The sequence below is a fragment of the Balearica regulorum genome, chromosome 10 (assembly GCF_011004875.1).
Source record: "Balearica regulorum gibbericeps isolate bBalReg1 chromosome 10, bBalReg1.pri, whole genome shotgun sequence".
Classification (NCBI taxonomy): Eukaryota; Metazoa; Chordata; class Aves; order Gruiformes; family Gruidae; genus Balearica; species Balearica regulorum.
Window position 1 is genome coordinate 15,705,115 of NC_046193.1, and position 27,409 is coordinate 15,732,523.

Genomic DNA, 27,409 nt, shown 5'->3' on the forward strand with positions numbered 1-27,409 from the left:
CTAGTGCCTGGCTGCACTTGCACCACACGTGGCCTGGTCGAGGTGCTGCAAATCAGACTTTTCTGCCTCTGTTTTGCTGCTGACGTGCTCAGCTGGGTGCCCTGCCCTGAGCCCTCTCTGCTCCTCATCCTTCCTCGTGATGCTGAGGAGCACGGGGCAGGACAGAGCAGCAAGGGCTGAGGCAGCTCCTGAGGCCTCAGAGAGAACGATTGTGCCCTTGTTGGAATAGGGGAACATGAAATACCAAGTTGTGTCTCATACAGTGGATTTGCATTAAAATGGCTACTAAAGCTTTTGTCTGCCACATGCCTCAGCAAGATCTCAGAGGAGCACCTAGCGGGATGGAGCTATTGCACGGTAACATTGCTTTTTCCCACCTCTGCTGTCTTTGACTTGCCCTTTTTAGTACCGTTTTGTATGTAAGCCTCTTAGAGATGCCTTTTCCTTGTTCCTACCAGCTGCCTGAAAGGCATTAAAATGAATCTCCTTCCCCGACATCAGTCCTGAGGGCAGCGCCCGGTACTGGAGGCTGTGCAGGATTTGCCCTCTCCCAGCCTGGGCACGGATGCTCTGCACCGTCCCCTTTTACCCTGCAGGCAAAGGGTTGTCAGAGGGAGCAGCAGCCCAGCCCACGCTACCCCAGGCCCCCGGAGAATCTTTCAGGGTGATGGAAACCATGTTTTGTCGCTCTGTCCTGTTCTCTGTGTCTGTCACCAAGAATCTACACGGATCAGCAGAAAATTATTAGCAGAGCACAAATAAATTACCACAGCAGAAAAGCCTCTATTAATGTCACAAAAAAGGGGCTCTTATTCCCTTCCTTGTCAAAAGCGAGCACTGAAAATCAAAGTGCAGCCAGATCAAAAGCTTAGGTACAAAGTGAATCGATGGCATCTGTTGCTTGTTTGTGAACGTGGGGTGGGGTGAGGGGAAGAGAGGAACCTTTGTTTATTTAAAAGGGAATTTGGGGAAAAAAATCTTGCTTTTTTCTTCTGCCTTTGTATTATTAAAATGCCATAACTTAAGCTCAGCGTGGAGCAGAGTGTGATCTTGGGTCTCCCTCGAGATGGGTGGGAGGCATTCAGGCAAGTTGGTGGTGACCACCAAAGTTTCAGGGGCTGCTGGGGAGACTGTACCAAAATCCAGTAGAAACAGAATTGCTTTAATAATGAAAAAGGATAGAGAATAAATATGTTGCACATCTCTCCAGTTGTCCTAGGCAAAAAGGCAGTGAATAACCTGTTAAAATAAATCAGCACCAAAAAGGAAGCAATCCAGACAGTGTTAGTTACCCTGCGGATCTGTCACACCAGAAGGCATAATAACGAGAAAACACCATTAGCAGCATGACAGGTTTTTTCTTTTGTTTTTAACTTTAACCATAACACCACCTGACAAGCTGTTTGCTTTCTGCACCAAATATCCAGGGGTTGTAGAGAAGAAAGGCAGGGGAGAGAGGTGAGGGTGAGATGTGATACCGTGGGACCTTGTCTTTTAAAGTAAAAACTTTGAAGAAAGCAGCAGCCCAATTTGGAACAAGGAAGGCCATCAAAGGGAGAGCAGCGCGATGTGTTAAACTGAGGAGGAAATGTGGAGGAGCATTCCTTTTTCCTCGGGGATGATCTGGATATATTCTTTTGTTTTCTGATCTGTTCTTGTGTTCACAGCCAGAGTAGCCATGTGAAAGGGGCCAGGACACGATTGCTGTGGAGCAAAGGGGAGGAGGAGGGAAGTGGGAAATGAAGATGAGAGCGGAGGTGATAAGTTCACACCTTTATATAGGGCAGCTCTGTGCATAGCTGCAGGGGTCTGTATCATTTAAAAGAAGAAATGATGGAAGTGTTGGAAATCTCTGGTCCTTTACCTGTCTGCTCTGCGGAAAGCTGGTCACAGCTGAGCAAAGACCAGCAAGCTGACACAGAATTAATGTATCGCACAGGAAAAAGCTAATTCAAACTAATAAAAAGACGATTGCAGTGATAAGAACTCAAAAGTTAAGAATTAAGGTTAATGGGGAATGTGAACATTCTGCAGGGGGAGGGAGCTGGGTGCTTTGCCGGTGGGTTTTGAGGACATCTGCCAAGAAGAGTGGTGGTGAAGTCAGAATGTACCTGAAGAGCCTGTGCTCCTCTGGCTGCTTCTGCCTCACTTTGCCCTACCTCTGCCAGGGTCCAGCTTGCTCCAGGGATCCTCTTCCCCGCTAAACTCCTCATCACGGTTTCTTTTTCCTCCTGTCACTGGTGCCCATTTTGCATTTCTTAGTCTCTGTGTCCCTCCAGCCTTGTCTCCACATGTACCTCTGCCTCCAGTTAGGTTTTGTGAAACCTGGAGAAGTCTCAACCCGGTCTGGAATGGCAACAGCCGCTCTGCCAAGCCTGCCTCAGCAGTGTTTAAGCATTAAAGGTTCAAAATTATTTTTTACTTCTTTAAAGAGTTAAGACCTCTCCTCCCCAGCTCAACCTGTTCTTCCTAAGCTGTTTTAAGAAAGGGAGTGAGAAAAATTAAGCCTGAGACTGACACCTGGCATGGAAATGCTCAATTTCTATTTTTTTTTTCCCCCTGCATGGGAGACTTGCTTTTTTTCTTTCCTCCTGTTTTTTGTACCAGTCACTGATTGTCTTAGATTAAATTAGTCTGCAGGACTGTGGTGTTATCTCATTCCCTTCCTCCCCACCATGCTGTGCTTTCTGTGTCCTTACGGTTCCTTGTTCAGCAGAGGCACTGGTTTTTAAAAAAATGAATAAAAGTGAGAAAAATAATAGCACAATAAATGACAAGAATTACCCTGAGTACAGAGGACTGTCAGAAATGGCTCTTTGTGCTGGATTTACGCAGCAAGTACTCATCCGCTGGTGTTTTCAATTGAAGTAACATATAATATTTGTAATCTCATCTTTAACATCACCACCGTGGGTCCGGTCCCTGGCTCTGGTGTGCAGCCTGCTTTATTGGGGGAGTTCTAGCTCAGTGGGTGTGCAGCATGGTGTCCTTTTGATTATTTTTGTGTGTTTGCTTTTTAAATGTTTGAATGCAGAAGCTTTAGAATGACTTGGCTCATTGTGCAAATGAAATTGGCAGTAACATTGTTTAACAAATTTGGGAGACTTTCAAAGCTCTTCATATTGGTATTGCAGATTTCAGTTATTCAAAGTGTAGCTGGGTAACGTTTCCACCTATCAGGCATTGCACATACGTTAATTTTGGAAATAAGCTCATTTTAAGATATTGTTTTCAATGCAGCCAAGTTCCTGTTTTCTTACAGAAAAGCATGATGAAAGTCCCAAAGCATTCCATGAGATATAAATGGACTTGGCATATAGTTATTTTCTTGTGATCTCCGATCCAAGTTCCTGTTAGATTTAAAAAGGGTTTTGATCACAGATAGTTGTGCGCTGTTTACCTGCATATCTCAAGAAGCCTCTTACACTACAGTGATTTGGTTAAAATTCAGGTCTATCTTTATCCAGCGTTTTACAGAATATATTTTTAGCAAGTCAGTCCTTGAACTCAAAACATTCAACTGATGCTCTTGCAATATAATATTTGTTGGCATCAGCTTGTGAAGACTGCAATAGTTGGTGGACATCCACTACTGGTATCTGGTTTAAGATCTGATTTTTCTCCTCTGCTTGGAAAACTATTGTGCACAATTCAGTATTAGTTCACATCTAGTGGTGATGCCTTGACAAATAGAGTGTAAATAGGTCAGCTTTTTAAAGCGTGCCTGCAATTGCTCTGCCTTTGGGTTGGGTTGTACAAAAAATGGCCCTTGGTCCCGTGCAAAATAGTGGGGAGATTTCCCAGCCCAAACAAAGCATATTCCAGGCGTTACTTTTAACATTGCTGTTCTGGGATGTAGGCCTGAATATTGTATCGGAGGGTCAGATATATTACCAGCTGGCTCTGTTAATTCTTTTCTGTGAATGTAAGACTTAAAGTACAATATTGTCCTTTTATGCTGTGCAACCCTCAGTAGTTTAAATGTCACATTCATTGTCTTAATTGTCAGCAAGGAGTCTGTGGTACTTGCTAATTTTTTCCTTTGGAAATATTAGAGTGAACGCTTTTTTTACGAGCCTTGGTGCTGTAAACAAAGAATCGTTGTTTGTTAACTGTCGATAAAACTGGCTGTACTGCCTTAGTGGGGCATCTCAGTGGATGTTTTGGGTGCTGCTCTTTCCTGCATTGCCTGGGAGCTGGGGCGGCAGCAGCACGCGTCTTGTTGCTTTCCCAGAGGAATGCCCTCTGGTTTGAGGGCCTGTCGTTAGGATCACGATCTCTGGGGCTGCAATTTCCTGGTGGTTTATTTTTCTGCTTGGGTGTCTGTCTGCTGAGATGGGAGTCAGACAAGGAGCAGCAGAAGCGACTGCTTCCTTGCGGGGCTCTTGTTTCAGAACGAGCAGGTGGCTCGCGGATCAGTTTTGCAGCATTGATTGCAGTGGTTCGCAGGTATTTGCAGGTGAACGTATGTTTTCACTGGTGCATTCTCTTGCTTTTGTCTGCCAGTTATTTCCTAGTACCTGGCAGCAAATGCTGTCTTGTAGATCATGTAGTTCCCAGCCTTGTCCGCTTTCCCCCTCCTAGAAACTCCTGACCCTGCTCAGTCTGTTCCCACAACTCGTGCCCATCCCAGGACCTGAAAATGGGAAGTAGGAGCTGGTCATAAAAGACGGTGAAGAAAGGTTTGATATTATTTCCAACCTTGTTCTTTCCCATTTTGTAGGAATTTATATATACACACATATGTGTGTATGTATATGTATATAAAATATTTCTACCACGTTCGGGAGTGCTGCTGCTTAGCTTGCAAATTATTCTCTGTACAGTTTTACCAGCAACAAGAACCAATTTAAGGTTGAAATTTTAAAAGTGACATGACTTCAAAAATCCCATTTTCAAAATTGTCTCAAGCTCTTAGGAACATAGCTTCATAGCGTTTACTGTTTGTATATGCTTTTGAAGGATATGGGAGGTAAGGTCCTGAAATTCCTGTCTTTTAAGCTTCACGTGAAGATCTGTTTGTGACTCTGGTTTCTAAAACTCTGCACTGTGCATCTAGATGGAAGCGATACAAATGAATGGTCTGTTCTCAGAAGTGTTAGGTTATTAAAGCATAATCAATTGATTATCATCTGGTTTAGTAGTCATTTTAATCCAATTATATGTATTTTTTTATTTTAATCTTTGGAATTCGTTAATGAAAACTTACAACATTGCTTGTAGCCATGAAAAATTAGATCAAGTACACGCTGCCCTACTTAAACTGTGTATTAGCAAAGCTACTTTTTCCTCAAGAAATATTCTTTCTCACAGCTGACTATGACTTTCCAAATGCTTAGGAAAAAACCCTCCCTAATTGATAACCAAAATTTAATCATAGTCAGATACTTCCAGTTTGCATTCAAATAAGGTATTTCTCTGTCTAAATAAGCTTCCCTTGGTTGATTATTCATATTGTAGTTCAAAATGTTTAAAAATGAAAGACAGAGTTGGATGAAATGTAGACTACTTAATACAGTGTGTATTTAATATAAAAGTCATGCATTATTCATTTTTGCAATTTGAATAACTTTGAATTTAGCATCCCTGTTCTTCATCTTTTCCTTTGATGAACAATTAATTATTAAAATATAATATTGTCAGCATATGGCACAAAAATCCTTGAAAGTGTAAAATGAGCTTCGTTCTCCTGCCATCCTTTGATAAAGGGATACTCCATATTCTCAGTTTCTCACAGAATGTTTATCCAGCATCTTAAGCGATTCCATCATTCTAAATAAAAGGTTATAAAAGTTAAAAATAGTTAAATTGTTAATTTTAACTGAAACGTTTTTTCTTAAATACAAGAGGAAAGCTCTTTTCAAAATGTGCCTCTACCTTCCATCTATTTCACGTATAGTCATTGGCTGTTCGTGCAGAGGATGTTTGCATGTTCAAATACTCTTTCAGATTCGTAGCGGTCCACTGTGTGCTCAGCTTCCATATAGAGACAGGCTGTTTCTTAAATAGAAAACCCGTGTCATTTCGCTGTGAAGATGTATGTGTGCTGCATTTGGAAATCAAATCCTGTGACTGAGTTTGCGCTTTTTCCAACCAATTTTTTCCTGCATAAAAATAAGCCAATCAAATTAAATACGACCTTTTGCTGTGATTATGACTTCTTGATTAGAATCTCTTTGAACTTTGGCCAATCGTATATATTTTACTATTTATTATCTAAGTACACTTTTTTCCCAGAGGTATGCTATGAAGAGGAAAAAAAGTGGTTTATTATCTGTTCGTTTCCTTTTTGGGGATGCAGAAATCATTCATATCTGCTTGGATTAGAAGGAAAGAAATTGTTAATGAAGAGATTGCAGTATTCTGTTACAATGTATACTTTGATAGAATTACTTATATTTTGGAACGCTAAAGGCTATGAAAACATTGCATACCTGTTGATATTGTGCAGAAGAAAAGAAGATGTCTGAAGTGCATCATGTATTTGCACCTTGCAGCAACAGTGCAGGAAAAAGAAAATCCCCCTAGTTATCAGACTGCTGCTCAGAGGTATAGGCAACCCTTGATTTGATGAAAACTGTGGGATGCTGTGGGAGCAAATTCTGCAGGCTTCATCCTTTTTCTTTTCCTTCTGACTTTGGAAGATGTGTGTGTCAGTCACCAGCCTACCTGCTGCTCCGCTCTGCTACGGGGGGAGCGGGCTTGCCTAGCAGGTCTGATGAGACAGAGAGAGGAGTTCCTGCTGCCCAAATGTGGACTCTTGTTTGAGGCCCAAAGAACATAGAAAATGAGGAATAGAGACGTATGGGAGAGCCTTGCATGTCAGCATGCCCTGAGGCAGTGCACACCTTTGCACAGACTAAGAGGGAACTTCGGCCTGTGAGTCAACATAAATTGCAGGGGATAAATGCTCAGGGATGGCAGGGAAATTGTCTTGCCTACAGCTGTTCCCTCCTTTCATTTATTTATTTTTCTTCACAGTGTTAAATATTACCAGCTGGTCACTGTTACTTGAAGCTAAATGCTTTCAGTGCTTAGGTTTGCATTTCAAGCTGTCCAGGGAGCTTCTCAGAGGAAAGAGTTTGTCCCCAGGCTGTTGGACCCTGGCAAGGAGTTTCTTGGATTAGGGAGAAGAGGCAGCGATTTTACCTCTGAAACATGGTTCTGGTGCTGTGCTGACTGCACCCAGCAGCACCCTGGCAATGCCTGCGTGGCTGGACAAGCACCGGCTGGACGCTGCTTCGAGCACCGCATGGAGCTGGAGCTCAGCTTCAGAGGTGTCCTGCTGCCCTGCAGCCCTGCTCTTCAGCTCGTCCCCCCAGCACCTCCCAGAGGGGTTCGGCTGGGCAGCGTGGCTCTTTGTCCTCCATCTCAGCAACCCACGGAGGGGTCAACCCCACTCCCGCATCCCTTTGCCCCACTGGTGGGGATGGGACGGATACGCTGCCCAATGCTCTTTGGTCAGGCAGCAGCAGCACGTGGGACCGCTGGGGCCTGGCTGTGTCCTCGTTGGGTCTTGGCGAACCCTCACTGCCATCGAGCTGAAGAGCCATTTACTGAGTGCTGAAACCACTGAATACGGTATTATTTCTGTGCTAACACAAACCGGTGGGATAACAAGGGCATTTCACACCTGCACGCCTTCTAAATAGGAGCGTGAGCGTTCAGTATAGGTTTGACTAGCATTTTGGCTGCTCTTTTAATAATCAACACATCAACTCTTACAGAGCCTTCCTGATGGGGTGTTTTCGTCATTCATTTTATATATATATATATATATGATAAAATATGTTGTTGCCATTACACCTTGTTAGGCTGCCTATCAATGTGATGTCTGTTTTAAAGACACGTAAAAAAAAGTGTAATTCTGCTTGTCAATCTTCCCCGCAGAGAAGGAGACCTTTCTGGATCCCTTTGTGCTGAGGGACCTTCTGCCGACGTCGCTGGGGAGTTACTACCGCTACGCAGGTTCTCTGACTACTCCTCCATGTAGCGAGATTGTGGAGTGGATCGTTTTTCGGAAGCCCGTTCCCATTTCTTACCATCAGGTGTGTTTATTTTGTTAGTGAAGTCCATCTCTTGATTTGCCCTCTTTAAGACAGTGTTTTCAAACCCCGACATTTTAATTTTGGGAACAGAAATGCTTCTGTTGACAAAAAAGGAAGTGTCGGTGATTTTTATTTTTTTCTTAAGTAATATTGTTTCTGAACATGAGCCATCAGTCTTAAGTAGACAGTACAACATGAAACCCAGTTTCCTTTCAATGATTTATTTGGTATTGTTTTTGTTAAGATTAAATTAAGCTATGGTGTAAATATTTACATGGAGTTCCTTTTTATTCTTTTTAATTTTCTTTTCAAAGTAAAGTGAGTGATTTCAGTTCTGCTCAGATTTAGTAATTTGAACTAATTACATTAGAAAAGACGTCTTCCCATTAATTCTCCATGCTTAACTGTTTTTATAACACAGTAAAGCTGCCATTATGTGCTTAGAGAGCTGGTGCACAAATCTTTAAAATTAGCACATAGCAGCTTTTAATGCAAATAGACGCAATGTCTGGGATTTGTCTGGAGCAGAATGCTCCCAATAAAGTAATGGCGAGATGGAGTCAGATGTTTACCAGTTAAGTGTATTCTGACGACATAAGATTGTTGTCTTTAGAAAGCCATCCTGCTGAAGTTAGTCTTCCCTTTTATTCATCTGGCTTAAGCCACTGAAAACAAACTTTTACAGACACTAATTCTGTAAAGCATAAGTGAATAGTTCACTGGGTGATCATGACTGACAGGTGTTGGTTCTCAAAGATTTCAAAAGGGTGGTAGGCAATCACCATGCCCCTGCTCCAGCCTTTTTTTAATGTTTTCTAGATCCCGTTGCTTCTCCCATAGACTCTTTCATCTTTTTCTGAAGCGCTGTGTTCAAAACCGGTTGCAGCCCTTCAGCTGGGGCCCTCCCGAGGCCGAGGGACATGGTGGGATTCATGCGACCAGCCGCCCGTGCTGGTGTGATTTTGCCTTTTTCACGAAAGCGTGACGTTATTGCCCGTGTCCAGGTCCCGGTCAGCAGGAACCCTTTTGCTGGAGGCTTTTCCCAGAGCACTCTCTAGCAGTGCTGAGCACGTCGTGCGGTCATGCAGCCCATGGTTCTGGCTGAAGCGTGGGACGCTCTGCACATGGTCCCGGTTGAATCAGACCCTTTGTTTTTTTCAGGCTATTTCTCTGATTGTCGAGATCATTTTGAATTCTGTCCTTGCCTGCAGGGTACTTGCAATCCCTTGTAGCTTTTCATTACATCAATAAGTTTACTGTTTATTATTTGGTGGCTGCGAGGCCTGGCCCGGGCTCAGTTTTATACCCTGTATAGGCATCAGGTGGGTCATGACTTCTATATTCTTTTTTAACAAATGCAAATAAACTGGTAAATACCAATTATGGCCATCGCTATAGTGGTATAAAGGTACTTTATCCTGGCATAGCTTCTTTCCTGTGCTGTACCATAGTAGCTGTGCCAAGTCAAGCCTTTAAAATTTGGCGTTGCGCTGCTTTATGCGTGCATGTGCGGTTGAAGGGCTGGGAATTCTGCGTGTAGACAGACTTTCATTGATACTACAACACATGTGGAATAAATAATAGCATTCTTCCCCTTGGCAGCTCTAGATGGGTGTATTTTAAGAGCCCGCCACCCTGCCATTGCTATGATTATTATTTGTTCCTCTAACAGAAACAGTGCAACATAATCCATTGCCATAGTTTAACCTTCTTTATCGCAAACCCCGTGAAGCAGCCTGTAATCCCAGAGGAGGAAAGTGATATTGTTTAAGCTTTGTTGCTGTTCCAATTAAATCCTTGTTTTTGTGCAAAATACCTTGCTGTAAAAAGGACAGTACTGAAGTGGTCCATTTGTGGAGGCTTCTCTATTTTATTCTCAGTGCTCCATCATCGTCATCTTTCCTGATAATTAGACAACAAAACAGGACAAGTCGTGTCACCCTACAGATGCATTGTAAAGCTAAGTGCATTCAGTGACCCAAAGCATGGCATTATCTCTCGTAATACGTACCTCAGAGTATCTCATTGTGCTTATAACGCTTTCAGTATTTTTAATTGCCATTTGTATATCCAACCCTTAGAAAACTGTGCACATCAGGCATTAATGGTTTGTAATTACATGACTTGGAGCTTTAGATCGGGTTTTCCTGTATCTACAATAGTCTTACAACAGCTTTTAAATTCTTCTCCTGAACAGGAGCTCTTGTACTCCTTGAAGAGCATGAATGTAGCTCCTTGGCTGCAGCTCTTATAATTTCTTTTTTTTTCTGGCAGCTATAGATAAATTAATTTCTCATTTGTGGTAGATAATATTTTTATAGTAAAAATGAAGTTGAAATTACTTATATATACTTCAACACATAAAAGGGGGAAGGTTAAAAATCATATTTGAATTGGCAGTTGTTAAAATGCAATTATACCTCCCCAAGGTAGCATGGCAGAAGAAAATATTTTAAAAGTTCTCTCTGAAAGTTTAAAAATTCAATTAATGTCATGGATGTATAAGCCTAGAGACTTGACTTCAGAGAAGCAGTTGCTACGCAAGTTCTTGAGCTTTTATAAAGTAACCTTAAGCCCTGTTAGCTGGCTTCATCAAAACCGCTTCCAGTGCACGAAGTGCAAAAGATATGTAAATATTCACAAGAGTTTTGGTGTGCGCTTTCACAACAGGGCATAGCAGGATCGTCTGTTGGGGTTTTTTCTTAAGACAAAAATTTAAGATAGTAGTCCCTTTACCCCTTTTTTAACCCATCTTTCAAAGCTTCTGAGGGGCTCCTGCTAATAATTAGGAAATGGTTTTCAAGATTTTTTCAAGGTGTTGCTCTGAAGAATCAGAGAGAGAATTGCTGTTGAGAACCAGGGAATAGGGCATTCATCTAAGATGCAGAAAAAGTACAATCCAAATCCCACCACCAGTACCCATGAGGCTGGAAGTGGTACCTGAGCTCCCTGCCTGTGATGAGATCTGGTCCCTGGCTGTCACCCCTCCCTGCTGGTCACCTGCCTCAGTTTCCCTGCTTGTACAGTGAAAGTAATTGTGATTAGGGGGAAACTTCTGCTAAAAACATACGAGGCTGAGTTGTGCTGTTATCTCAGATGTGATTGCGGGAGTCAGCTCCCTTGTTTTTGTGTTTCAGGGCAGAGCTGCCAAACGCAGGATTACGGCTGTGAGGTCCATCCTTTCCCACTGTCCGTGAGCTGCTCCTAGTGATCACGTTCCTATACGTATCTCCATTAGCTGCCTCAATGCACCACCCACTCCAAGGGGATTTACTTTTGAAACGAAATGTGTAAAAATTGGCACTCTCCTGCTCTGGGGGTTAGAGAAGTTTTACAGATTTCAGCCCAATGAGCAGGATTGTCAAGCCCAGCAGACTGGGTAAGCGGGACAGCAGCAGCAAAAGGGGTTCAGATTACTGGTTGGAAGGGAAATTAAATAATGGTAGTGAGTGCCTCTTCATTCAGTGGAGGATGCCTAACTGCTCTGTTACACCTTCCTTTGATTATTTTGATCAGCATATCAACTGAGGCTACAATGATAATTTTTCCCAGCTGCAAGTTTCAGGACTCTCCCACACTCCATAGCTTTTAGAGCAGATGCACTTAATGAAAAGGGTGTAGTTTTCAAAGTGACCTGTCATTAAGCTATGAATGTAATTCAAGTCCCTTTTCAAAGTCTTGGGCCAGGCTCTGTACCCCCAAAATCCATACTATCAATATATGTAATTGATGTTGATATAAACAGTATCAGAACTGAATCCTTCTCAGCTCTGTCTTGCTCAGCCTTTCCAGCAGCAACATAACTAATTCTAGTTCTTGACCTGAATGATAACAAGCTATTAGTAAATGCTATACTGACCTTGATAGCTGTGAGAAAAACATTAGCTGAAAATATTTTCACCTTCATTTGCTAGAAATTTCTTTCTAAGAAATACTAACATACGAAGTAACAGAAAAGTTTTCCAATTACAGTTCTTTCTTACAGGTTAATACATTTTATTAAAAATAGCTCAGATCTGAATCCAACGGAAGAAGCTTATTCCCAGAGGAGTATATGTTAACTGTGCCTAACTACATTTATTCTGTGTTATTTTTTTCTCACCCTGTAGTTAGGTACCAGAGGGAACAGTAGGTGGTAGGGTGGTCAGGATACTTGGAGCGGGTAGTCCTGAGGTTGCCCCGTTTTGCTGCTGACCTGCTCTCGTGGGTTTGGGTGTCCATCCCATAAAGGTGTGACAACTGCAGTGACCTTCCCATGAAAGGGCTGCAAGAGCTGTCTGCGAAGCTTAGCCTGGCAACTAAACTTCATAAGGTACTCAGAGATACGGTAGCGTTACCCTGTCCTGGAGAAGGCTCTTGGGAGAATGACCTGAAAGCACTTTTTGACGCGATACTGCGAAACAAAATGGTGCCAGCAGTGAGTAGGGTTTGGTGTGGCTGTGTCACACACAAAATCCTTCCAGACAAGGGGTCTAAGGGCAAATGTTTCCTTGCCCGTGACAGGCGTCCACAGGTCGCTAGAAGACCTTCTCCCTTGTCGGGCAGGATAAGCACTATGCCGAGATAAGACGGTTGGCAGTGATTTCAGTGGGCAGCCTGACTTCCCGTGTGGTTTATCAGTCTTGGCATCAACATTTTACTTCCTGCCATTTTATTTTCTTATCAGCCACCCAGATTTCACCACATTTTTTTTCTAATTAACGTTGTTTCTCTCCCCTGCCATGACGGCTGCGATCAGCTGGAGGCGTTCTACTCCATATTCACCACTGAACAGCAAGATCATGTCAAGTCTGTGGAGTACCTGAGGAATAACTTTAGACCACAGCAAAGTCTGAACAACAGGAAAGTGTCTAAGTCCGCCGTGAAGGATGCTTGGAACCAAGATATGACAGACATCTTGGAAAATCCACTCGGCACAGAAGCTTCCAAAGGTAGATTACACTTATGAATTTTGCACTTGAACAATAGGAGAATTTTTTTGTCTACTTTGTCATCAAATGATGCCAAGGATAGCCATGAGCTACCAAAGAAATAACGCAGGTTACGCAGGCATTCCTTGTTGGTGTGTGTCAGTGAATTTAACTAATCCTGTGAGTGCCTGCGATTGCCTGTGAAACTGGCAGTCACAAGGTGCCATGGCAGTAAAGCCCCAGAATACGAGAGTCTCAAATTGGCGATGTCCCTGTTTCTGCTGACTGGCTGTGGGGCCTTAGGGTTGCCTGACAAAAGGGAAACATGAAGGGACAAGGTCAGAGGCAAAATTTCGGCCCCATTAGCACTGACTCATTGGGTGTTTGAATGGGAATAGAGTATCCAGATGTGGTTTTGGGTTTCATTTTTACAGTAACAAGATTTTGAAGAACCGTCGACCTTTTAATTCCACATTCGTATCAATTTGTTAGTAATGATGATGGGGGGGAAACCCTCTTCCTTACAGGGAGGTGATTTTCTAATGTCTTGCTGAAGTGTTTCATGTGCCTTTTTGTAGAGCAGCTGGCACTCGCTTCTGTCAGACCCTGGATAATGAGCTGGATGGAGCGGGGGTGGGAGGGAGGTTGCAGTCGCTATGTTGGCACAGGCAGGCCTGGCTAGAGGAGCACATCAGAAATTCTGAGAAATGTGTACTGGATAAAATAAGACTAGAAATAAATATCCTTTACTACCTTTATTTGCCTTTATTTTATTGAATGGTGTTATTTATAGGTAGGAGGAATGACATGTACTTCCCAGACTTCAGGCTCGAGAAGTGCTTGGTGCTTAACCAGTTTTGGGCAGAGGTAAAGAAGAGGGGGGCAGCTTGCCAGAAGGAAACAGCTCAGCAGATTTACAAGCTTCCCTTTCTTACCTGGCACTTTCACCTGGCCAGGCACAGAGAGTGTAGTTTTTAGAGGACGTGAATCATGAAAACAGCTGCGTTCAGCAACCTCCCCCTCCCAAGAGAGTGCTGGAAGAGTGTATTTCTCAGGGCTCATTATTCTGTGAGCGTGCTTATTTATATATATATAATATACACGTACACAAACCTCATGTACGTTAAAGGCAGCCTTGGGACGGAGAATTTACATCAGAAGTGAGAAGGAGGTCTTGAGAATGAAGAAACCCTGCTATGCTCTGATGCTCTGGCCTGCAGTTTTCAATCAGTGTTTTAACAGCAACATGTGTCAATATTTATTTCGTCAGTTATATCCTGTGCACATATTACTTACCCAGAACAGTGATGAAAGTTAATAGGTTACGTTATGTTAAAAGTGACAAAACTGACTAGTTTTTATTTTGAGTGCAGCCAAGGTACCTCTGGTACATGTGGTATAATATTCAAGAAGATTTTACTGCTTTGGCCACATGCCTGCATATTCCTCGCCTCACTGAATGGTTTTTAAGATTATAAAAATGCTTTAGGTGATTTTCACCCCCGTAGTAAATAGCTGAAACCCACAATTTTGACAGAGCATTACAAACGCTAAGGTCTGTAGTTAATGGGCTGATCTTGAAGTTGGAAGTGTTGATACCAAAGGAGCGCTGGAATAACTGGAAAGATTTGCATGGACTTTGATCTTTAAGAACTCTAAGGCCCAGATTCAACCAGGCACACGTGGCTTAGTCAACATGATGTGAGCCAGTCTATGGGAGCAAGGGAGCTGCACGACCGTTAGTCCGTGTTTATATAGCTTGGTGCCTGGGTGCTTGACACCTCACATGCTTGGGGACTGGTTCTCTCCAGGTCCTCTCCCATCATGTCCAGGTACTGTAATGCTCTGTACTCATGCCTGCCTGGGAATTTGAGCTTACCACGTGCTAAAGAGAGACCCTCAGGTGAGGGACATGCATTTCCCATGATCTGAGAACATTCAGCGTGCCATCTGATGGCATGGATGATGCTAGAGTTGGTGATTTATTTTTTTTTTTCCCCTTGAGCTTTTTCTATAGGAGGCTAATGGCTGGACAGCTAGTCTTTTTGTACCAGCTCTGTCAACTTGTCACTTTTTGGGTTGTATGCACACCAGGAGTCACTGAAAATAGGTGCATTTTTTTCATGAACTTAAAAATAAATAGGTTGCTGCAGTGTTGCTAACACAAAATGGATTGTAGTGTATCCTCCAAAGGTTACAGGGATGAGTTATAGCTGTTCCAGAGATATAACAACGTGGATGTTTCTGGCCCCTTCTTTGACAAAGGTGAACAGTGATGATGTGCCTGGTCCACTGCACATTCTGAACTACTGACATATAAATAAAATGAGTTGAAGTCATAATACTTGAGTGAAAGCAAAACCTATTGTTTATTCAGCTAGTAAATACAGTACCTCTTTATATAGTGTCATTCATGCAAAAGTACTGAGGAGCCGAGTGCACGGAGCGCTTCTCAGCCAGACAGTCTAGCATACAAATATAAGAGTATAGGATTAGCATAACAAATTTATTGTATGCAGATTCTTCTGCACACCTCATGGTTGCATCTCAATGCTTTCCACATTGCATTAAGCGATGTGACCAATGGCTGTCACATGTTGGCTCTTGTCTGCCCTCCCCATGCTCAGATTTGTGTGCTGTAGAAAAAGGCAAGGTCACAAAAATGTGTCTTTTACTTGCTGCAAGGTGATATGGTTTGTGATGGTCTTCAGCTCTGGAGGGGAAGTTTGGGTTTGTTTGTCGGTGTGAATTTTTGCAATTTGTTTCCTCTGTCACACTCTATTAAGTCTGTGGGCAGTATTGCTAATCTAGAAAACAGTGTAGCGTTCGTTATGTAAGCCTTTCTTATTTTGGAGGAAAATGTGCCCAGAACAATTTGCATAATGTTCAGAATAATTTTCAGAATTCCCTGGTGAATAGGGAATTTCAGATCAGCACAAAGCGATGCAGCTCTGCAGTTGTCCGTTGACAAACGTGCTATCCTGAACAGCTTGGCACCCGACAGGAATGTCTTTTCTCCCAGCTATCAAAGCTATCGCAGGTCACACATCCGTGACCAGTAGCATAACCTGCAGATACACTGGAGGAAAACTATTTCTCACTTTATACCAGTCCTCTGAATATTTCCTTGGCAAAGCCCTGGAAGTGGTGGCAGTTGGTAAATAAAATGTCTTCTGGGAAAGGCTATTTTAGGTCAATCAAAGCTGCATTTGGATCCAGTCTGTTAGCCAGTGTGAATGTTACCAGCCTTTTGTTTTGCAGTTATTCTCCTCTTCCTTCCTCTTTTTTTAAAAGAGGGAACGAAGGAAGGAGCAGTGTTTTCAATCATCAGAGTACAAGATGGTGAAAATATTTTAGCTAATTTGAAATAGTGTAGAGGGCTAATTTTTCACTTGAGAGTGCAAACTCCAGTTTTCCTTTTTGTGTCAGTATTTAGCAAGAAGAGTTTTCTTTGGTTCCATTATCTCATTCCTTCCTCCTGTTGGCAAAAGCTGATTTAAAACAGTTCTCTTGAGGACTGCTTGTATGCCTGCAATAAAATCGCATGCATAAGACCTTTGCTGAATCAGAGCCCACGAGCTGAGCTTAATTCTTAAGTTGACCCTGGAGCTGTTTCAAGAAACTGTACACATCATCTTTAAATATCTTATTTCTGAAATATACTATTCAGGATAAATATTGTTCAGCTGTGTAATTATAGCAACTGGTGGATTAATAATAAACCATCATAGAACATTTTTTTTAAGAAGATGAAATTTTCAGAGATTCAAGGTATACAGTGGATCATGCTGTGAAATCATGCAGATCATCAGGCCTGTAAAATTTAAGAGGCCTCACCAGTCTTCCAGTACTGATTTATATAAAGTTTTGAAAAGTTAGAAGTTCTCTGTACAGACATGTTAAAGAGGGAATGTATTTGTAAAATATTCATCAGGTACTGTAAGTATCAGTGACAGTGTTTGATTTTGTTGCACATGACCATCTCTGTTAAAATTGCCTCCTTTCTTCTCTGGCCTGTCCTCTGTGGCTCAGGACTGTGTTGCTCTGTCACATCACATATTGTGCTCCTGCCTTTTTGTGGGCTGCTTTCAAGCAGCTACGCTAGAGGGATTGCTAATTATTTATCAGCTTAATAGTGTGCATTGCTCTTCAGGGACAAATAGACAGAATTCTTACATAAAAGTCCATCCAGTTCAAGGACCTGAGTCTGCATGTTCCTTACTACTTGCACATGTTGTCCCATCGAGCAGAGATGTATTTACAAAACATTACCTGCTTCAGTAAAGGTGTAGACATGGAAACTCAGGAGGAAAAGGTGTTTCATTTCCTTGTTTCAGGATGTACCCCATGTGCAACAATATTTGCCCATTTTATTTTGCTGCTGATTAGAACTATCAAATGTTGTTTCTTTCTCTTTATGTTTTTTAATTCGGGGGGGGGGGGGAGGAACTTTAACCTTTCTGTCTCATTAAACGTGCTGCAAGCCTTACAACACTTAAACTAGCATCCCATGTGAGGGGCTCTTGACATCAGAGTTTTCTTTCACAGATGCCTGATTACTTCCCCAAAGGTGTCTGATTACTCTTTGCTGGAGTCTCAAATGATGCTGTTTCCCATCAGTGGGAATTCGCCTTGGAGTACCATCTTTAATTATGATCCTAGACTAAGTTAAATAATGAGCAGTCATAAATTCAGTCTAGTAAAACTTACTTAGCTTTGGACTCTAAATTAACAGCTGGGACATTTCTCTAGGAGTGTGCAGGCGATCATTTTCCTTACTGTTCTGCCTTATGTGGCAGCGATACACAGTTTGGAAGTCCTCGTAACTTAATGCCGCTAAAACGTGGATAGAAGATATCTGGATTTTCCCTCCTGCATGCTTTGCACGGGAGGCATGGCTCCAGCTATCCACCCGCAGGCAACGGTACAGCACTGCTCAAACAAAGCAGTTTAGTTCTTATTCACTGTTTCATGGCTCCTGATGCCAGAAAGGAAACCAAGGCCTCCTATGAAGGTATTGCCTTTTCTGCGTGGTGTGGTGTCCTTGCATTGGAGTGCACCTCCTCTGCAGCTGCATCCAAAGTTCTGGAGAGTCAGTGCAGTGACATCAGCATTTTGAGGCAGATAGTTTCGAGCATTGGCGGCAGCATTTCTGAATGAGAACAAGTTATTTGTCTCATTTATAGCCTCTGTTATTACTCCTAGTAATTTGTTTTTGCTTTCTAAATGCCCATGTTTTATGAGAACTCTCTCAAAACAACTTTGCAGTCTTTTCATGCCCTCGGGTTTTCTCTCTGGGAGGCCAAAAAAGAGTCTTAGGCAGAAAAGTTCTACTCTTGCAAAATGTTTTGTCTATATTTTAGTCAAACCTAAATGACCACAAAATACTCTATAACAAGTGTAACCTATCCAAAACAGTAACATAGTAAATGTAAATGTAAATTTTAAATGATACATTATTGAAATCTTAACTTGGGATTGCTAAAGCAAAATGATAACTTTTTTTTTTTTTAAAATATCTTAGGGAAAACAAAAATAAGCAAGAACCTTTTTTAGTTAATTTACGATATGTTTACCATTACAGTTGATTGTTCTTGTCCTTTGAAAGAATCTTGGAAGATTTCTTCATAGATTAACAACTCTTTCCCAATTTTCTTGGATAACTAGACTTCTCCTACTTTCCTTTCTTATTTCATTTTGTTATGAAGATTATCCTTTCCCTATTCCATTCCCCTTTAATCAGGTCAGCGCCCTACTACAGTGGGCTGGTGCAGATGAATCTATGTATCATTATTAGGATTTCTGTTGGTGCAGCAGCCTGGTTCGGTGCGTAAGGTTGCACTTGAGGGTGGTAACACCGTGCTGCTAATTGCTTGCCCTGCTGCGTCTTCTTTCACCGTAGACCTGCCCGGCTGCCACTATGCCTCAGCGCTCCGAGTAAACATACTCACCTATTGCTACGAGAGTCTCTTTTCACGTGCACCTCGAGTACCTGTTGTAATCACATTTTAGGCAGCAATCAGTGTGCTCCTTCTGCATGTCTCATCCCTTCCATCTCATCCGTGTCTTGCTCTGCAATGCTGGGTCCTCGTGTACGCGTTCGTCTTGGAGCACGTCGTGCAAAAGCAGGAAGGACAGGCTGCTGCCTTCCGAAGAGTCTCAGATCAGGCAGGTGGAAGGCAAAGCATTTCAGGAAAAAAACTGACCCATTTTGAGGGGGAATCAGGTACAAAAAGATGTGGTAGATATACCTGACATAGGTCTCATGCCTCCTCTCGCAGTGGCTCTGTTCTGCAGGGTTCTGTTTTCACCTGTAGTAACTTCCGTGTGGTTGTAACGTGAGCAGCATGTGTGTCTGTGCCTGAATGCAGTGGACAGCTTACCAGTAGATTTATTAATAGTAACTGCTTGCGCTTGTTTAGAGATTATAAAGGGCCCAAACCAAAAGAGCAAGAGGAATTCAGTGTGAAAGTTTAAGCATGATTTGGGTTCACAGCTGCCCCTAAAGCTGGAAGAGCTGAGTACTTGTAAGGGACCTTGATGATTTATTCCATTTACACCTGCAGGATATGTCTTTCTGCACTGCCTACCTGCCGGTCCGGCTGTTTGGCCCACACAAGTTCTGATTTTAATTTCAGTCCTGACAGTACTTTGGACCACGAGTACCTGCAGCGCATCCCTTCTGTTTGAAAAAGCCTCCAGAAGCTGTGAAAGGGAAGCTGCTTTGCCAGTCTGATTGTGGGCATCCCTCAGGCACGTACTGGGATGCTCTACCAGCCCTGTTGGCTTGTTCTTCATATGCTCCCCGATCCAAACAACCCTCGCCAGCGCATAGGAAAGGGCAGCTTGGCTAACGTGGCAAATACGTGTCCTTCTGGCAGGAAACCCTCCTTTCTCCCCCTGTTGACGCAGCACGTGCCGTTCAGTGTGATCATATGTGTTGCATCAGATGCGCTGTATAAATAAGGACACAGGTGTACATTTTAAACACAAGTCACCCTCTGCATGTACGCGTGCATGTGTGCAATATAAACACAAAACTTGCCGGGCAGACCCTTGGCAGACAGCGGTTTAGCCCAGCATGGCATCTGATGGTGCAAGGCTGATCTGCACCCGCTGAGGATTCAGGCCACAGCTGTAGAAACACTATTTGTGAAATATATGAAATATTTGGGCTCAAACACAATGTAGTAAAACACACAGTCCATGCCTTTCAGTAAAACAAGGTCTGTTGCTGTGATGCCATGGAAACTCCAATGCTACAAAGAAAACCATACAGGAATGAATCCAAATGCTGGTTGTGCGTCCACCTCGGGAAAGGGGCAGGCAGCAGAGGGGCAAAGCCCAGCTTGCCCAGAGCCCCTCTCTCAAAGTGCCCCACGTGCCGGTTTGCTCATGAGGTTATTTCACAGGCTCATAAAACAAATGCGGGGTCTGTTGGTGTCCCACACACCTTAAGAAACAACCCTGTCTGTCTGAAGCATAGGGAAGAACAGGGAAGATAAATAGTCTATCTCCTAGCTACGTTCTGCCTGTGGATTGAAGTAGATCAACACGAATATTTGTGTGTACGGCATGCTCCGGAGCCTGCAAACGCCTGCTGGCAAAGTGCAGGCAAAGGTAAAGGAAAAATGCGTGCTTGTCTTTAAAGCAATTATCCTTATATATTAATAATGTCATTTATAAGCACTCTGAGAAGTTAACAACGTACACTAAAGCAAAGCAAAAAAAACCTGCAAACGTTTAGTAAAAGGAGAAGGGGGAAAATGGTGTAAGTATGCCTCTTAGCACTTTCCTATGTATTAAAGCCTGTGTTGTCTCTGCATATGATCCTCGTAGTCTATTTGTTATCCTTTGGGAGCACAGCCCTCACTGAACTCTGAGATTGAATCCGACAGCCTAAAGAATGCTGCTGTTTGTTATGGATTGGAGTCTCTTCCCAAGCGTCTCCGCGGAGTCACGCCAATGCAAGGTTGCTGAATCTGGCACTGTGTCACCTCCCTTCCCGTGGCACTGTTGGCACGGCACTGAAAGCAAGTGTGAGTTTTCTCACTGCAGTATATCCCATATTTCTGAATATCAGGGCTTATTTGAAGTTTTGAGGGTCTAATAATGAGAAGGAATATGTGTGTGTGTATATACATATAGTTGAAAGTATATTTCTTCTCTTCTCTGTTGGTGGCATCACTTTTGTCTTGTCTGCAGTCAGGTTCCTGGGGGTTGCAGGGCTGAGTGAGCTTGGTGCAGTATTTTGCTGAGAGCACAGGCATCGATGACATTTTTCAGGCTGCTCTGAAACCAGCTGGGAAACTTGTGGCTGAGTCGAGTGTCATTACAGCAACAGCAGCCAGTGGTCCGTCTGTCCCGCAGGACTGGCCCTTCCAGCTCCTTCCCCGTGCTGGGGCAGAGGGGGAAGAAACACCCTCTCTTCCTCAAGAGCTTGGTCACCAACCTGTTTGCCCTTATGGGGAAGAAAGGCACGAAACCCCCATATTGACCTCTCAGTTCCTCTCGTACTGAGTGTGTGGGAAGAAATGGCCCATCTACCATCCTCTGTGCTCCTCCTTTGTACGGGAGAAACACTGTTCCCTGCCACTCGTCCCATCCATATCCACATCAGCGAGAAAAAGGAGAAGTGAAGCCCCTCTCACCTTACGGCCAGGAGCTGCCTCCCAGAGCAAGACAAGACCCTTGTCCCTGTCTTTGAGCTACTTGTGAGCAGTCCTGAGCCAGTAACGTACTATGGGCACATCCTGATGCCAACGTTGCCTCCCTCCACGTATGAATTGCCCTAGAAGACCCCTGCCCATCTCGCCAGGAGGGATGGAGGACTTCACCGGCACGTTGCTTTTCTGTGCTGAAAATTGTCAGGGTTTCATCACACAACGTATATCCCACGGTACCAGGGAAAGGAACGGCAGTTTTGCATTGCTGAGAGATGCAGCAGGAGGGAGAGAGTGGGATTTTCCAAAGGAGGGCATAGCACAGCTAGAAATAACTGCCTTTAAAGTGGTGACATTTTTATGCATGGAAGAGCTAACTTAGAACATTTTTAGAGGATTTTATAAATCCCTCTGAGCCCAGTGCCACTGGATTCATCATAGGAGGCACCTGTTTTACAGGGAGAAGGTATACAAGAAATAACTGAATATACGGTTCTTGTGCTCTCTCAAACTTTCCCTAAACAGTTTTTTTTTATAACCGCAGGTAGCATATGCAAAAAAAGCATGATAAAAACCAGAAAGTTTGGCTGGTTTTGCATTTCTGTCTTTGAAAGAGAAATGTAGGCTGCTTTAAAAAAAAATAAATTTAAAAATGCAGCTGTCATTTTATCTTCCATGCCCTTTCTACATTCATGGGTGTATTGTAATATCAGTGGTTAATTTTTGCAAAACAATAAGCCCCCTTTTTGTCTTTCAGCTCTCAGAAATGGAGCTGCCAGGAGCTTTTGGATTAAGCTTTATCAGGCTTCAGTTAGGAAAACCTCGTGGAGGTTACGTAGCCAAATACAACATACAAATCAAATTATGGGAGAGATGAATGCAGAGTTGTTAAATTAATTTTGTTTGTTCCAGCCCATTGGAATGTTTTTAACATGAAGAAAATAATTCTCTTCTGTACGGCTGGCCTGGCCAGCGCTGAGCACTGTATTAGCATGCCGCATTTGTCTGCAAGTGGCAAACAGGTTTTCTCCAGGCTTGAGCGAGTCCTGAAAGACAAGGCTAGCCAAGATGCCGGCTTGCCTCCTGCCTTGCCTGGCGGGCTGATCTGCGGAGAAAGGACTGTGTCAGGCTCCCAGACAGCCCTGGGCATGGCCAACAGCTGGAAATGCCGGCTGAGGCTGCCCTGTGTCAGGCCAGAGGGCTTCCTCCAGATGCACCCGTGCAACCCTCCCTCTTCTGCAGGACTTTTCCATAAGGCAGGAGCCAGCGTGTTTGCCAGCTTCCCAGTTCCCACCACCCAACAGGAGGGTGAGGGGGGGGTTGTTTTCACCCCGAGAGGTCCGAGGCACACCACGCTTGGGGCATCGCTGCCTGCCGCGAGGCGTGTGCATGGTACCGCGATCGCGCTTGCCTGTTGGGTGCCTCCAAGACGTAGCCCTGTGGCCCTGCCAGGCTTTTCTGCCTCCTGGAGTCCTGGCACGGGCCGTCTGCTAGCCAGGACATAGCGGCTTTGGTGCCCTGCTAGACCGATGCAGGGGCCAGTTCAGGTATCTGCTCAGTATTGCATTACACCACAGAAAGACATCCTGAAAGCCCCCTCAATATTTTTATCATCCCTTAGGATCTGGATTTAAAAGAGAGCATTAGTAATATTTTTTCTAAAAATAGCTGAGATGCTATTTCAATGTGAAATGATGCTGGTTGTTGGTTTCAGTTCTTTTTTTTTTTTCCCTCAGGCAATCATGAATTTGCAGACATTTTTGCTTATTTAGCCTGGTTTAAAAAAAAAAAAAAAAAAAAAGCTTGTGTTTCTCTTTAGTGTGTCCAGATTCAATTCAGAGGAAGACGCACATTTTTCTATCCCTGTCCCAACCTCTTTCTGCATTTCTATTTGTCCTTCAGCTGCACATTCTGCAAAATCAGTAGAGGTTCTTTAGCACCTAAAAAAAAAAAAAAAAAAAGCAAGGAGGCTGCGATTCTTTTAATCTTCTTTCAAAAATCCAAGGCGCACAGAGTATTGAAAGGAAAATTAGATCTCTGGAAAATGCCAGTTGTTTTATAGATGGTCAAATCATTATGCTTTTTTTTCTTGCCTTTCAGACATTTGCTACGTTATTATGTATCACTTTAATTAAATCATCAAATTGAATTATTGGATCAAATGGTTTTTTATTCCATTGTGTCCTGAGCAGGTTTGGTTAAATTAATAAAACCATATGTTTCATTTTTATAAAAAAAGATTTCTTTTTTGCCCATTCATAAGCTGTTAAAAAAAAAAAAAACGTGGCTGAACAGAAAGGGTTGGTTATTTCTTAATTACATCAGGTACTGCTACGTGTCTTGGAGTAATTGGAACAAAGTGATACTAAGTCATGAAAATTTTGGAATATTTACTGTGAAATAGCAGAATTGTAAATTCGGTCTCCTTCTAGCTGACTGAATGAGGTTTGTCCTCATCAAAACTTGTCGCAGTGAAGTCACTCAGCTGCTTAAAAGTGCTCGTGTCCTTCTTGGATCCAGGTGCAGGGTCATGGAGGGAAGGTCTGTGAGTCTGCTATGTACCCTTGGGAAATACCCGCTTCTTTCCTCTGCTTGGCATGAGCTGTTCTGAATGGCATCAGAGCTGGCTGCAAAGAGTGGCGTGGCATAGAGGAGGTGACAGTCCCCGCTCCCCAGGGTGGCTTGGGGTCCTTGTCCGAAAAACAGTTGACTAGCCCATGGTTCAGAGGGGTATTGCAATTAAGGTCGATCTCTCTGTCTGTCGTGAAGGTTACCTAGTTGAATTATTTCTAAAACAATTTGATGCATGATTACTTTAAATATATAAATCTCTGCATGTCTTCCTGGAGGAGGAGGACTGGATAGGACTTTTAGGTCTGGGTAGTCCTTCACCCTGGGCTCCCATCTCTGATGGGATTTGATTAGGTGGAGCAGTAAAGGCTGGCCTGGCATTTTGAAGCATAATTCTGTGATGACAAAGGGCTTCAAAGGGGGCAGTTATGATTTATTGGTGCAGTTATCAATAAACAGTGATGTCAGTGAGAATTGATCTGACTATCTCAGCGGAAAGAGGTGAGCATGGAGAGGCATACCAAGGATTGTGAAGCTCTGTAAATACCGACAACAGCAACTGCTTTCAGCGGTACCCTCTTGGCCAGGTCCTGGCCACCTTCACGCCATGCTCCTCACAGAGACCAGGAGGGAAGGGGGCTGCGGGCAGCAGACCAAGGTGTTGCTTCTGACATTGTGGTATTGCCAGCAGAATGCCATTTTGGTCCCTTCTGCTCAGCATAAATAGAAACTCTTACTCGGTTTGTCAATAAAGAAGTGATTTGAGGTATTGTAGGGTTTCTTTGCTTTGCTGGATCATCCCTCTGGGCTGAGCAGAAGGATCTACTGCAAAACTGCAATATTGTCACCACTCACGGCAGGAGCAAACACCAAAGATCTTTCCTGCCCAAGCGTATATCTGCAACATACGTTCTCTTGTTCAGACTAGCTACAAAATGTGAGTTATAACTGCACAAATGCAGTTGACAGGTATTTTTCTATTGTACTGGTAACACTGGTGTTTACAGTATTTAATCATTTTTATTTAGGAACTTGTAGCTATTTCAGTAATGTAACAGCAGAGCTACATGACCAACCTGCAAGTCCGGGCAGAGAAATAGACAATTCTCTCCTTCAGTGCTGCCAGGACTCTTTAGAAGTGAAATAATGGCCAAATATACACGCAGTCACATACCTGCAGAGTGCAAACAAGCTGAATGTGTTGGCTTTAAATGGAAAAGTTGTATTGGGAAAAATAATTCTGCAAACAGTGTCAGCTTGATGGGCTGGGTGACGCTTCGACTTTCACTGGCAGAAGAGACCAATTCCTTTGCCACAGCACATGGGTTTAGGCAAGTGATTTTTCTTGGTTCAGAGTTTATATTGGGAACGAGAATGTGAGAATCTGTCCTGAATTGTGTATTTTAAACACGATGTTTTAAGCTTGGAAAAAATCTGAACTCTGAATAGTTGGGAAGTGTGTGATGTACTTTTTCGATAGCATATGAGTGCCATCTAGCGTTCTTCTTTAATACCCAGACCTTTACATTGCAATGGCTTGAAAAGTGTTTTCTTCAGTGGCTGCGAGTGGGCTGTGCACACCCCACTCCTCCTGAAGTGTTCGGGCTGGGTTTGGTCTTCTCTGGAGAAATTTGGGGTTTGGTGTCTGCAGTACACAGAAGTTGTATTTTTTTGTCCGCTGGTTAAGCTGTTCCTATGCTGACCTCTCCACCTACTTAAGCTTGAGTGAGAAGTAACTTGTGCCTCCCCACTGCAGGCAGGGTTAGGAAGACACAGCTTTTGGAGACTGCTTCCCCTGCCTGTTATGGGAAGGAGATGGCCAAGGGCCACCAAGTGCTGCTTCTCCCTGTGCTGGTGATACATTACTGACAAACAGTTGAGAATCTATGAAGGAAAATTCATAGGAGTATAAAGTAACTGCTGCTTATGTGCAAAAATGTACCGGGTTAAGAAGAAAACACTTACTGACCCAACAGTGTCACATTTTCAGAGGTTCCAACTATTTCCAGGGCCTGCAGAGCACACTGGAGCATTTACCCCCTTCATATGGCAGGAGACTGTGGGCCAGGGAAGCTGGGGCTCTGCTCAGGTGGACTTCTTGATGTTCCAGAGCGGAGTTCTTAAGTGACCAAGTTAAAGTGTACGTGCAAATGCCAGGACTGAAACTAAGTTGAGAACTAAGCAACCTGCCTGCAGAGAATGGATTCTCTCGTTCCCTTTGCTCTGGAGAGCAGAAAGCAGCTGCAGGTGGTATTAAATCCCATTGGTCTCAGTGGATTGCAGGCTAAGCTATTACTGTAGGCAAGGGCATTAAAGAAAAAAACCTGGCTCTTAGAGTGAGGCACAGTTCTTCCTGTTTGTTTTCTCTCAGTTATTTAGGAAGCTTCATTTTTTTTCCCTCTGTTTTTCAGCTTGCAGCACTCCCCCGGTCAACATGAAAGTGCAGCCTGTGAACAGGACAGCATTGCTCGTAACCTGGAACCAACCAGAAACCATCTACCACCCTCCGATCATGAACTACATGATCTCCTATAGCTGGACTAAAAATGAAGATGAAAAGGAGAAGACTTTCACCAAGGACAGTGACAAGGACCTGGTAAAACCACAGCATCAACCCCAGACATATGTATCAAGCTATCCTTATATTGTTATTTTCTCAGTAGAAGGAAGTAGAGGAGGAAAGCAGTTGTTACCTTACAGATAGGGTAGCATTTGACTCACAATGAATTGCTATGAAAACCTTTAGCGTTAGTTGAACGTTGCCTAACAGACTACCCAAAACACCAGAGTGTGAATTTATAGTTTATGCGAGTGCATAAAGGACTAAGTCTGCAGACACTTTTGCATATACTGTTGCTGAGAAGCAGCTGGCTCGGGAAATAGTTAGGCTTTGAATACCTTTAGGCTTGTGTTCAGCTCACAGATTTTCACATTAAAAGCCCGATCCCCCAAAATCTGTTCCTGGGCTCAGGCTTTTCACTGTGCGTAGCCCCTTGCAGACTTTGGAGCAGTTTCTGATCAGTAAGTGCTGCCAGCACTAGGAGTTGCATGGTCAGGGCGAGAAGATTACTGTGGAGTGGCCCCGTACAAGCGCTGCCTGCGTCTGGCAGTGGGGAAAGCAGAGGGAAGAGCAAGACAGTTCCAGCACAGATGGAAACACTGATCTATCTCCTCCATTTAGGATTTGATCTGCTTGTCATTCTTGTCTAAGTGGAAG

The 27,409-nt window shown here is 43.4% G+C and overlaps 1 protein-coding gene across 1 annotated transcript in view; it reads left to right on the forward strand.

The window, feature by feature from the left end:
- Positions 1-27,409, forward strand: part of PTPRG (protein tyrosine phosphatase receptor type G) — a 408,244-nt gene that overhangs the window by 298,860 nt on the left and 81,975 nt on the right. Inside the window, exons 7-9 of the mRNA XM_075762295.1 lie at positions 7,891-8,048; positions 12,787-12,979; positions 26,604-26,788. Of these exons, the coding sequence (XP_075618410.1) occupies positions 7,891-8,048; positions 12,787-12,979; positions 26,604-26,788 (536 nt within the window). The remainder of the gene's footprint in view (positions 1-7,890; positions 8,049-12,786; positions 12,980-26,603; positions 26,789-27,409) is intronic.